Raw genomic sequence first — 13,365 nt, 5'->3', positions numbered from 1 at the left:
TGGGACAAAGACCCATCATTTATTTATTTGCCTCTGTACACAATTTGAGATTTGTAATAGAAAAACTCATATGTGGTTAAAGTGTACATTGTCAGACTTTATTAAAGGGTATTTTTATACATTTTGGTTTCACCATGTGGAAATTACAGCAGTGTTTATCCATAGTCCCCCCATTTCAGGGCACCATAATGTTTGGGACACATTGCTTCACAGGTGTTCGTAATTGCTCAGGTGTGTTTAATTGCCTCCTTAATGCAGGTATAAGAGCGCTCTCAGCAACTAGTCCTCCAGTCTTTCCATCACCTTTGGAAACTTTTATTGCTGTTTATCAACATGAGGACCAAAGTTGTGCCAATGAAAGTCAATGAAGACATTATGAGACCGAGAAACAAGAATCAAACTGTTAGAGACATCAGTCAAACCTTAGGCTTACCAAAATCAACTGTTTGGAACATTATTAAGAAGAAAGAGAGCACTGGTGAGCTTAGTGATCGCAGAAGGACTGGCAGTACAAGGAAGACCTCCACAGCTGATGACAGAAGAATTCTCTCTATAATAAAGAAAAATCCCCAAACACCTGTCCGACAGATCAGAAACACTCTTCAGGAGTCACGTGTGGATTTGTCAATGACCACTGTCCGCAGAAGACTTCATGAACAGAAATACAGAGGCTACACTGCAAGATGCAAACCACTGGTTAGCCGCAAAAATAGGATGGCCAGGTGACAGTTTGCCAAGTAGTACTTAAAAGAACAACCACATTTCTGGAAAAAGGTCTTGTGGACAGATGAGATGAAGATTAACTTATATCAGAGTGATGGCAGGAGCAAAGTATGGAGGCGAGAAGGAACTGCCCAAGATCCAAAGCATACCACCTCATCTGTGAAACACGGTGGTGGGGATGTTATGGCCTGAGCATGTATGGCTGCTGAAGGTACTGGCTCACTTATCTTCGTTGATGATACAACTGCTGATGGTAGTAGCATAATGAATTCTGAAGTGTATAGACACATCCTATCTGCTCAAGTTCAAACAAATGCCTCAAAACTCATTGGCCGGCAGTTCATTCTACAGCAGGACAATGATCCCAAACATACTGCTAAAGCAACAAAGGAGTTTTTCAAAGCTAAAAAAATGGTAAATTCTAGAGTGGCCAAGTCAATCAACCGATCTGAACCGAATTGAGCATGCCTTTTATATGCAGAAGAGTAAACTGAAGGGGACTAGCCTCCAAAACAAGCATAAGCTAAAGATGGCTGCAATGCATGCCTGGCAGAGCATCACCAGAGAAGACACCCAGCAACTGGTGATGTCCATGTAAAGGATATGCAACAAAATACTAGACATGTCTATTTTCATTTACATTACATTACTGTGTCCCAAACATTATTGGGGGACTATGTATAAACACTGCTGTAATTTCTACATGGTAAAACCAAAATGTATAAAAATGCCCTTTATTTAAATCTGACAATGTGCACTTTAACCACGTGATTTTTTCTATTACAAATCTCAAATTGTGGAGTCAAATAAATGACTGGTCTTTGTCACAAACATTATGGAGGGCACTGTACTAGGGACAATTTACAGAAGCCAATTAACCTACAAACCTACATGTCTTTGGAGTGGGAGAGAAAATTGGAGTTCTTGGCGAAGGATGTGCTGGCTCTGGAGAGGGTCCAGAGGATGTTTACAAGAATGATCCCAGGAATGAGTAGGTTAACATATGATGAGCGTTTGATGGCACTGCGCCTATATTTGCTGGAGTTTAGAAGAATGAGGGGAGACCTCATTGAAACGTATAGAATAGTGAAAGGCTTGGATAGAGTGAATGCGGAGAGGATGTTTCCACTAGTGGGAGAGTCTAGGACTAGAGGTCATAGCCTCAGAATTAAAGGACGTTCCTTTAGGAAGGAGATGAGGAGGATTTTCTTTAGTCAGAGGGTGGTGAATTTGTGGAATTCTTTGCCACAGATGGCTGTGAAGACAAAGTAAATGGATGGATTTTTGGCCGAGATAGAATTTTGATTAGTTAGGTGTCAGAGGTTATGGGGCGAAGGCAGGAGAATGGGATTTGGAGGGAGAGATTAATTAACCATGATTGAAAGCAAAGTAAAATTGATGGGCCGAATGGCCTAATTCTACTCCTATCTCTTAAGATCTTAAGAAAAAACCCATGCGCTCACGGGGAGAATGCAAAGTCTCTGTACAGACAACACCCGCAGTTAGGATTGAACCCGGGTCTCTGGTGCTGTAAGGCAGCAACTCTACCACTGTACCATTCTTCTGTAAGTTACAGAAGAGGACAAACACCTTGTCGCACATGATCACAGTGAGCAAAAGATTCATAAACAAGACAAAACATCAAACACCCTACAGTAGGAAACCATGTACAAAACGACACGAAGATGCAACAATTAATTTTACCTTCAGACTGGCTAAGATACATCAGTAAATATGCCACAAACTAACAAGTCACTCAGCAATTTTATATGAACTTTTATTTCACATGGGTCAAACTCAATGTTGCCACTTAGTTAAAGTGACTACAGTAGGAAATGAAGCAATCTGCAATTATGTTCTATTCTTAATGTAGAAACATATCAAGCACACTCTTAATATGTGAAGCAAATAATGCCAAACAAAAAATAAATATGTGATCAAATGACTTGAAAGGTTTCAACTTCTTGCCCGAATCCTATTCAATACCCTTGGAGAAAGCTTACCAATATCAATTCTTCCGCAACTGAGCATCCATAGTTCTCTAATGTAAAGTTTTCCAAAGGTTCATAACCTTCTGATTTGAAATCATCCTGCCCGACCTCCATTCCAAATGTATGACCCCTTATCCTAAATTCACGAACATCCCAAATCTAATTCCAGATTCAGCAACCAAGGGAATCTAACCTGGTCCTTTTTCAGCATCTAATATTTCAATAAGAGTACCAAATACCGAATTTGTGCATTCTCCCTGTGAGTCACAGGCTGTGACCACGTGGGTTTTTCTGGGTGCTCTGGTTTCCTCCACATTCCAAAGACGTGCAGGCTTGTAGGTTAATTAGTTTCTGTAAATTGCCCCTCGTGTGTAGGATGTGAAACTGGAATAATTTAGGATTGGTGAACAGGTGATTATTGGTCTGTGCGGACTCCATGAGCTGCTGTCCACACTGTATCTTTAATTAAACTAAACCTCTCACTCATTTAAATTAGAGCGAAAATAAGTCCAATCACTAAATCTTTCCTCAATAGACAGCTCTGTCATTCCATGAGACCAGAGCTGAAGATGGAAAAGTAAGTACAGTGAAGCAAAGTATGTATGTAGCAAAGTGTATAATTCACCTGGAGCTTCAGAAAGCACATATAATGATCTGTAGTTTAAATTCCTTTGGTTCTGAGAATGGAAAGAGAGTGGAGTGAAGCGTTACAGCAACACAATATGTGGCAACGTAGAATTCACCTGCAGCTTCAGTAAGCACGTGGACCACACACGGCCTACAGCAGCAACGACTACGCTTGGCCAGGCTGACCCTGCAACGCCGCCAGGGCAACAGAGCTTCATGGTCAGGTCAAGACCCCTGCGCTTACAACAACTGGGACTTGAAAATGGGGCCAAACTGGCAACTCTGTGTACTGTCTCAGTGTACTACTACTATACACTTGTACTCTATCTGAGATGCTTATCTAACATGAATCTAAGTGCTTATGTATGGTGATATGTACTGAACCGTATACAAAAATGAATTTCGCTGTACTCGGTACATGGAATAAATAAAGTACCACCCCATACCATGCCAGTTTAAATTCCTTTGCTTCTGAGAAGTGGAAGGGAGAGAGTAGGGGAGGAAGCTGAGCGGAGGTAGGGACATAACTGAGGACTGCGCCAGAAACCCAAAAATATTTGTCAGTGGCCAGAGGAACTCAAGTAATCCAGAGGTCGATTTCAACCCCTGAATTTAAAAAGGTCACCGCAAAGTCTAATTGATTCTGAAGATGGGAGCAAAACACAAAGTGACTGAATGAAAGATATACATTCCAAACCTATGCCATATAATACCACAGCTGGCTGGAGGAGTCAGCAACAATTTATAATGCAGATGAACTGAGGGAAAAACAATTATTACCTGACAAGATTAAAATAATTGCAGAGATTAAGAGCAGTGACAAAACCATTAGTTGTGAACTTTTATGGCGTTCTCTCACAAATACTTTTACTTTCCTATCTATGTTTTCTTCAACAAATTAATTATGGATTGCTCTTACAAATACATATTAAGTTGTGTTTTTTCTTATTTATATTTTCTTCAACAAATTAACATGTCAATATACATTTGATATATTCCTTACCAGTCAATAATGTTGTTGTAAGCAATAATGCTGTTCTTTAAATATGGCTGGGGATTGATGCTACTTCCAAACGCATATTTAAAATGGCCGTCACGTAAACGGTATGATCTTCTCCTGGATATCACTGCCGTTAGGATGTCCTTCAGGTGATTCTGGGGGATGTAGGACAATTTTTTGCAATTACAACAGAAAATGCAGGAAAACAGTAGTGACTCTGCAAAGGGAAACAAAGTTAATGTGGAGGATTTTTCACATTCATTATTCACCATTCTAGCCCTTTAATAATTCAAATAATTTCAGGAAATGGTCCAGTGATTTTGTTTTCTCAAATCCCTTTGGGGGCAGCTGGTAGAGTGAATACGAAAGTGAGATAACAAAGGTGAACGTGTGATCAATGGTCAGTGTGGACTCGGTAGGCGAAGGGCCAGTTTCCATGTTGTACCTTTATTAAATTAATACGTTATTGAGTTTTCGTCACATTATTTACTTAGTATTTTGTGCTGTGTTGGTTGGGCTAGTCCTGTAATCTTCCCAAAGCCGTATTGAGTTTAATTTAGTTTATTATAATTTGTACTGAGGTACGGTGAAATGCTTTTTTGTTGCCTGCTATCCAGTCAGTGAAAAGACTATACATGATTACAATCAATTTTACATCAGCAACTAAAGATACAGAACTGAAACTTGTAGGCTGCTAGTGTTCTCTCTGAGGTATGAATCCCTGTCCCCAACTTGCAAGGAAACAAGCTACGTATCTAAAAAGACAGGACCCAGAGTGGCAGCATGCATCGTGGGCAGGTCTTAACAACCCTACCCACAAATCAGATAAGATAAAACTCTGATTTAGACTTGAGATACAGTGCGGAAACAGGTCCTTCGGCCCACTGTGTCAGCGCCGACCAGCGTTTAACCCCTTACACTAACATTCTTTTCCGTGGATTATCACCTTGTCGTGGTGGAGAAGCTTGTGTGGTTTTGAGATCCTGAGAGCGATGCCGTCTGGAGCTATGCTCCTGGTAGGGCCACCCATGGCGGTAAGGTCGAGGGGGAGGACTCTGACAAAGAGCAATCCAACTAAGACCTCAACGGTGGAACAGGCGGAGGATGATGGCTGACCTTAGTGGAGTGTCACAACGGTTGGGAAGGCGGATGAAGGCTGCAGCAGAAAAGGGTCTCTGGTCGTCTTGGACTCCATGCCACTAGATCCTGACCCAGATCTGTCAAGGACCGTGGGGTGGCAGTCTGTGCACCAGTCTCCCCACGTTAAACAAAGTCACGCACAGACGTCCAGGACAATCATACTCGTTTCAAGTGACCGCCGATGATGATGACACTACCACTATCCTACTCACTCGGGACAATTTACAATTTTTACCAAAGCCAATTAACCTACAAATCTGTATGCCTTTGGAATGTGGGAGGAAACCAGAGCACCCGGAGAAAACCCACATGGTCACGGGGAGAACATACAGACGTCTGCAGGCGGCACCTGTAGTCAGGATTGAACCCAGGTCTTTGACGCTATACCGCTGTGCCGCCTTAATATCTGATAACTAGCAAGACAGCCCTCCAGCTTTTCTTGATGTCAAGGAGTTTGAAAGCTTTTGATTGCCCTGACATTCAGAAGCATTCAAAACTAAATTGTACAAAACATTTTTAAATATATACTATTTCCTTAATGTATGAAGGCTCACTACAAAATGCCTTTGGCTCTTTAGGTTGCAAGTCTTCCATATGCCACGTTATCTTTCGTTATAACAAATGGCATGTATAAAATACGCTGTACCAAAATGCCCGCAAGCATTTCACTATGGATCACAGCCCTCTTGGCATTCTCCCACTCCATCGTGTTGTCAAAGGGATTACTCTGCTCTGTAAGTAACTGTGAATTATTACCCTGCATATTACCCAACTTTCCTACACACCATGCATATTGTGTTCCCCTCATAATAGCTTCAAAAGCCCCAGAAGTTCCAAAGAAGTCACTTTCATCAAAAAATCGCGGCAATAACATGCTGGAAGTAATTAACAAAAGTAAATTGGTGGACATTAGTTTTAGAGGTACAGCATGGAAACAAGCCCTTCAGCCCACTATCTTCACACCAACCATCGATCACACTAGTTCCATGTTATCCGACTTTCTCATCCACTCCCTACACACTGGAGGCTCTTTAGAGAGGGCCAAATATCCTACAAATCCACACGTCTTAGAGATGTGGGAAGAAACCGGAACACCTGGTGGAAAACCACAGGGTGAACGTGCAAACTGCACACAGATAGCATCGGAGGTCAGGATCAAACCCGGGTCTCTTGCGCTGAGGTCAGAGCTATTCATTACATCTTGCAGTGCAAGCTTGCCTTAACAGCACTGAGAAAAGAAAACTTAATATAAGTAACAGTTACCATATCAGTGATTCAAATTGAAGATGACCAAAGACCAAATATTTAGAGTATTGTGTTCAGTTCTGGGCACCATGCTATAGGAAAGGGTACAGAGAAGTTTTATAAGGATGTTGACAGGGCTCGAGGGTTTGATCTACAGGGAGAGGTTGAGTAGGCTGGGACTCTAGTCCCTGAAACGCAGGAGGATGAGGGATGATCTTATAGAGGTGTATAAAATCATGAGAAGACTAGGTCGGGTAGATGCACAGAGACTCTCGCCCAGAATAGGGGAATCTAAGACCAGAGGACATAGGTTTACGGTGAAGGGGAAAAGATTTAATATAATCTGAGGGGTAACTTTTTCATACAAAGGGTGGTGTGTGTATGGAACAAGCTGCCAGAGGAGGTATTTGAAGTTTAAGAAGCAGTTAGACAGGTACATGGATAGGACTGGTACATGGATAGGACAGGCTTGGAGGGATATGGACCAAACGCAGGCACGTGGGACATGTTGGCCGGTGTGGCCAAGTTGGGCCTGTTTCCACACTGTATAACTCGTGACTGTGTGACTATAAGCTGTAACTGAAGGAGTCTGCAAGGCTCATTAGAATTATTGGAAAAGGGAGATTAGAACAAGAGTAGGATCTTTAAAATCATATGGCCATAAGTGATTGTAGAATTAGGCCATTCGGCCCATCATGGCTGATCTATCTCTCTCTCCTAACCCCATTCTCCTGCCTTCTCCACATAACCTCTGACACTTGTACTAATCAAGAATCTATCTCTCTGCCTTAAAAATATCCACTGATTTGGCCTCCACTGCCTTTGTGGTAAAGAATTCCAGATTCACCTCCCTCTGATTAAATAAATTTCCCCTCATTTCCTTCCTAAAAGAACATCCTTTAATTCTGAGGCTATGACCTCTAGTCCTAGACTCTCCCACTCATGGAAACATCCTCTCCACACCCACTCGATCCAAGCCTTTCACTACTCTGTATGTTTCAATGAGGTTGCCCCTTATTCTTCTAATCTCAAATCAAAGTGGTTAACAGTGAGCTGATGAGTTATCGGGATCATGTACAAGTTAGGTTGATGATAATAGATTAACTTAGAGGGTAGAAGAGAGAGTTTATTCCAAAACATTGCTGGAGTAACTCAGTGGGACAGGCAGCATCTCTGGAGAAACTGAATAGGTGATGTTTCAGGTCGGGACCGTTCTTCAGACCCGAAACGTCACTTCCCCCTGTTCTCCAGAGAAGCTGCCTGACCCGCTGATTTACTCCAGCACCTTGTGTCTATTTTTGTAAACCAGCATCTGCAGTTCTTTGTGTTTCCATTTATCCAGAAACAGTTTGGAATACCAGGTCTAAATGTTACAAAGAGATAGCAGATGAAATGAGTTGAGGTGGAGTGAGGTAATATTGGAGAAAAATATAGGCAATGATGTCAAGGATATACGGTTCAAAGCCCAAGATCAGTTTAACCAGCACCTTCAGTTCCTGCCTACAAATTCAGTTTAACCAGGGTAACAACACCCCCAAGTCAGGTTAACTGTCAAGAATAGAATAGAATAGTTTCTTTATTGTCATTGTAACATGAACCATGTACAACGAAATTGTAAAATGTCAGCCAGTCAGTGCACCATTCAAACATTTCTAAAAGCTAACGATACATACAAGGTAAAATATTTAAAAAAAGATAAACAACTAAAATAAATATCATAAAAAAATAGCACGCATAAACACCCAGCCCTACATCCTTCTGTCGATTTCACAGTCTCTTAGTATGTATCGACCCTGCGTTACTTGGCGGCTACATTTAGTGCCTTTATAGCAGTGGGGTAAAAACTGTTTTTAAGTCTGTTTGTCCTTGTCCTTGTAGATCTGTACCGTCTGCCTGACGGTAACAGTTCAAACAGGGAGTGTCCGGGGTGGGAAATGTCCTTTATAATACTCTGGGATTTTTTGATGCAGCGGGAACTGTGTAAGTCCTCCAAGGTAAGGAGAGGGCAGCCGACAATCCTCTGGGCGTTGTCAATGGCCCTCTGGAGCGCTTTCCTCTGAGCCGCTGTGCAGCTGGTGTACCATACGCATACACAGTATGTTAGGATGCTCTCAATGGAGCACCGATAAAAGGACAGCAGCAGTCTCTGAGTGATGTTATTCTTCCTGAGCACCCGAGCAACGGAGAGAAGGACGGAATTGATGGCAATTTAAAAGAAACTGCGGCGGTGAACTAAGGTCATAACTGGGCAGTTCCATAAATATGTCAACCAGTAAGCCAAATTTTCAAAATAATCAAATTGGTTCAAATGTTATATCATTTTAAAGGTAAAGATGTGAACTATCAAAATATGTAAGTTACAGATACACTGGACCAAGTTCAAGGTCTCCAGACTGCTCCGACGGAAGCATGCAACGACAGCCAATATATTGCCACTTGCATGTACCTGTACTAATTAATTTCTTGTTTTTTCTAATAGAAAATGAAGTGAATTATGTCACTCACTATAATAATAATAATAATTTATTTTATTTTTGGGCGCCTTTCATATCTCAAGGACACCTTACAAAGATTAACAGAAGAGAAAAAAACATATAGTCGGAGAAAAATAAATAATAAGGACATCATCAATACACAAATTAAAGATAGAAATCGCTCCAAAGACACAAAATAAAAAAAATAAAAAAAACACAATGTGAAGAGAGAGAGATATAAACAGTATAACCAATGTACCCATGATCATACATTAGAAATTGTGAAACTTTTTAAAGTTATGATTTATTACTTATAATATTATATGTGCTTTGGTCATGTATGTCCTTCATTAAAAAAACGTGATTTTTAATTTTACAAAAAGACAAAGAACCCAATAAACTGCAGGATCTCAATGCAAAGCAAGTTTTTGATCCTCCGCAAAGACTGTACATTAGATTTATTTAATTATCTCTAATTAAGGAAAACATGTGTGATCGGACGCACACTTTTTTTGTAAGTCCGACATCATATATTCATGTACGTCCGACACGGCATTTATATGAATAAGTTTCTTATATGCCTTATCTTATATTTATAATGAATAAGTTTCTGCCATATTAATATGCCTTAAGGCCTTGTAATTACAGCACAATATCTCTGCATCATTATAAGTGTGTAGCGCTATTATTAATAAAACATTGTTTCCAACACAAGTTTACTAAGATCATAATTTCAAAAGTGTGAAGCCGATGGAAAAGAGGCGTTCTTTCACACTGTGGTGTGTTCAAACAGGTAAGCATTCATGTAAGCCTTCATGCCTCATGATGTGATCCAGACTTCTCAAGATCCTGAGTGTCCAGCTGCTAAATGTGTCATTTTCAAGGCAACTTGAAGATATTTATGGCTTGGATTCTGCACTGTAGGTCACTAGTTCTATAAATTTTGCTTCACCAAAATTGAGCAACTGCCCCAAAGTGTTTCAAGATTTAGCAGAACACACGTTTTGGCCATGTGCATTTGTGACAACACTTACATGGACTACACTCTACTCTACATTGACAAGAAAGCATCCTTCAATCAGCACAGTCCATGTGGTATCAGATAGCGCCAGCTCACAATTCAAACAGAAATTCCTCTTTTCCAACTTGGCCAAGTGGGAAGAGGACATCGCCATCAGTCGAAAGTGGCATTTCTTTGCTACGTCCCATGGCAAGGGTGAGGTTCAATGAAGCGGTCGGTTCGGAGATTTGTTCATAGTGGAAAAGAAATGGCATCAACGCCAATTACTTCCTCTGAAGTTGCAGTTCGCAGAAACCCTACCTTGGAGATCTTGTATATTTCCAAAGATGCAATTGCAGAGGTGAGAGAGAATTTGGAGGCATTCTGGCAAACCACAATACCTGTACCAAACATGCACAAAATTCATAGTGTGGTACCAGTTGGACAACATCACTTGTTTGTCAGTGACGTGTCCAACAGTAGCGAGTACCGGCATGTTTGCATCAGAGAGAGGTTGAGGATCTCAATGAGTCCCTTGACAGCATGGATGAATCACCTGATGATGAAAGTGATGAATTACAAATGCAAATAGGGGACTGGGTGTTGGTTGCCTATCAAGGGGAAACTTTCCCTGGTGAAGTCATTGAATTTAGTGTCAACAACACTGATCTCACGGTCAATGTTATGTATCAAGCAGGTGGGAACTGGAGATGGCCACAACACCCAGATCAAATTTTCTATTTCAAGAAATTGTTATCATAACAATTTCTCCCCCAGTGGTCGCTGGCAGCAGGGGACAGTACGTTTTTACTTTCTAAGCCCTTTTTCCCAAGGTCTTCCACCCCTTTCTGTGTGAACGTGCATGTACAGGATAGCTAAAAAAAAGTATAAAAATACCATGGTTATAATCTTTTCACATGCACCTTAGTGTTTATGTTTCTAATTCTGAGTCATTAAAATAAAAACAATATTCATTTATATAATGTGTGAGAGGAACGAAAAAATCAATTTGCGAGAATGTTCTGCCATTGTTTGAAGGCATGACAATTCAGTAAGTCTGTGCTAAAGTTGTTGGATTAAATGTTACTTTTACAGTTGTATTAACAGTATTCAAATTGTACTCCAATATACAGAATTATATACCAGATCTCAAATTTATGAGCAGCTTTATTTTCAATTTAATAATTCTGAAGAGAAAAGATGTTCCAGTCCTAATAACATGATCCCAATGCACACTGTACATGAACATCTATTTGTCAAATACATTAAACCCATTTTAATGTTGAAGTGTTATCAAGTATATGGTTAATAGTTATTGTCTTTGTTTTGTGTTGGATGAGGTTTCTTTTGTTTAAGTTTGATATTGTTTTGTTGAGTTTTGAGATATTTGTAATATTTGGTTGTTGTTCACAGCCCTTAGAAACATAAGGTACTAGACTAAGTGGGACCCGTTGGGTCCCATGTTCACACGGGAGGGCAGGTCCCCCGACGCAATATTCCACCTCCCCACCAATTCCACCTCTCCACCAATTACTTCAACCCAAACAACCATTTGCAGTGCATTTTTACTTCACCCCAAACAACCATTTGCAGTGCAGTTTTACTTAAAACCAACCATATTTTCATTTTCAAACCACATTAAGGGCACTCACAGTTGAGTAGACATGTGTTCAGTGTTATTCAGAGCTGAGAGAGACGTGACCCTCTGGCTTCCTCCATCTTGCAGAGACTGAGTGAGGCACACCACTTCCTGGTTTTATAGTCCCTCCCCCTCCCTCCAGCAGGGGCAGCAGAGAGAATGGCTAATTTTTAAAAAACATTAATATCTCTCTGATTTTTCATTGATGGGAAAAATCCTCTGGTCCCGGAAGGCGGAGGGGGCTCTGAGCGACGTGGCCAAAAATGACGGCCGTAGGTGGCGGCGTTCTCTTTCGGAAATCGCAGCACAGTGAGCCAAAAGCGGTCAAGATCAGACCTTTAGTAATATAGATTGTATTAAGTGCTTTATCAATGTCATTAATATTATCAATAAGTAATGCTACCAATGGTGTGTTTCATTTGTCATGTCGGACAAAGTCAAGTACAGGTGCACAACCTTTTATCCGAAATTCCGGAAAACGAAAAGCTCCGAAAAACTGACATTTTTTTCAGGATGTCGTCTGCACGCCAAAGCTCGCGTTTGGCGCCAAACTTGACCCGAAACGACCCACGGTCAACCCAGGTCTGTACTACTGTAGCGGCTGCCTCCTCCCCGGAGACACTTAAACATCTGTAAATCATTGCTTAAATGTTAGTCAGTTAGTATGGAGGGCTTTTATGTGAAGGTGGGGGGGGGGGGGGGGGGGTGAAGGGGGAAACTTTAATTCTTAGTCCCCTACCTGGTCAGAGAGGCGGGGAGCGGACAATGCCTTACCGGGTCGCCGTGCAGTAAGCTCCGGAGCGCTGTGGCCGCCGACTCCCAACATCGTGGAGCTGGGGCCGCGGGCGGCACCGGTTGTAGCTCCGACCCCGGCAACTCTACCCCGGCTGCGCGGCGCTCCAAATCCAGCGCCGCCCGCGGACCAACGCCCACAGCCCCAGCTCCGCGATGTTGGGAGTCGGCAGCCACAGCGCTCCGGAGCTTACCGCACGGCGACCCGGTAAGGCATTGCCCGCTTCCCACTGGTATCCCAGCGCTGTGGCCGCCGACTCCCAACATCGCGGAGCTGGGGCTGCGGGCGTCCGTCCGCGGGCGGCGCTGGATTTGGAGCGCCGCGCAGCCGGGGTAGAGTTCGCCGGGGTCGGAGCTACAACGCGATGTTGGGAGTCGGCGGCCACAGCGCTCCGGAGTTTACTGCACGGCGACCCGGTAAGGCATTGCCCGCTCCCCACCTCTCTGACCAGGTAGGGGACTAAGAATTAAAGTTTCCCCCTTCACCCCCCCCACCACATAAAATCCCTCCAAACTAACTGACTAACATTTAAGCAATGACTTACAATGATTCCCCGGTCTCCCCGGGGAGGAGGCAGCCGCTCCAGACTTTTCAAGCCGCCTGCGCTACCTACCTAATCTACGCTAAAAATCTTCCATTCCGAAATCCGAAAAATTCCGAAATCCGAGAAGTGTCTGGTCCCAAGGCTTTCGGATAAAAGGTTGTGTACCTGTAGTTAGTAATGTAATAAGGG

At 42.2% G+C, this 13,365-nt stretch overlaps 1 protein-coding gene across 2 annotated transcripts in view; it reads right to left on the bottom strand.

The window, feature by feature from the left end:
- Positions 1-13,365, bottom strand: part of tada1 (transcriptional adaptor 1) — a 46,213-nt gene that overhangs the window by 9,937 nt on the left and 22,911 nt on the right. For both annotated transcript variants that reach the window (XM_033027897.1, XM_033027898.1), the window contains one exon: positions 4,345-4,496. In XM_033027897.1, the coding sequence (XP_032883788.1) occupies positions 4,345-4,496 (152 nt within the window). The remainder of the gene's footprint in view (positions 1-4,344; positions 4,497-13,365) is intronic.

Source organism: Amblyraja radiata, chromosome 10 (assembly GCF_010909765.2).
Source record: "Amblyraja radiata isolate CabotCenter1 chromosome 10, sAmbRad1.1.pri, whole genome shotgun sequence".
NCBI classification, from domain to species: Eukaryota; Metazoa; Chordata; class Chondrichthyes; order Rajiformes; family Rajidae; genus Amblyraja; species Amblyraja radiata.
Note: the sequence above shows the minus strand (reverse complement) of the source record. Positions and strands in the feature narration are given on the sequence as shown.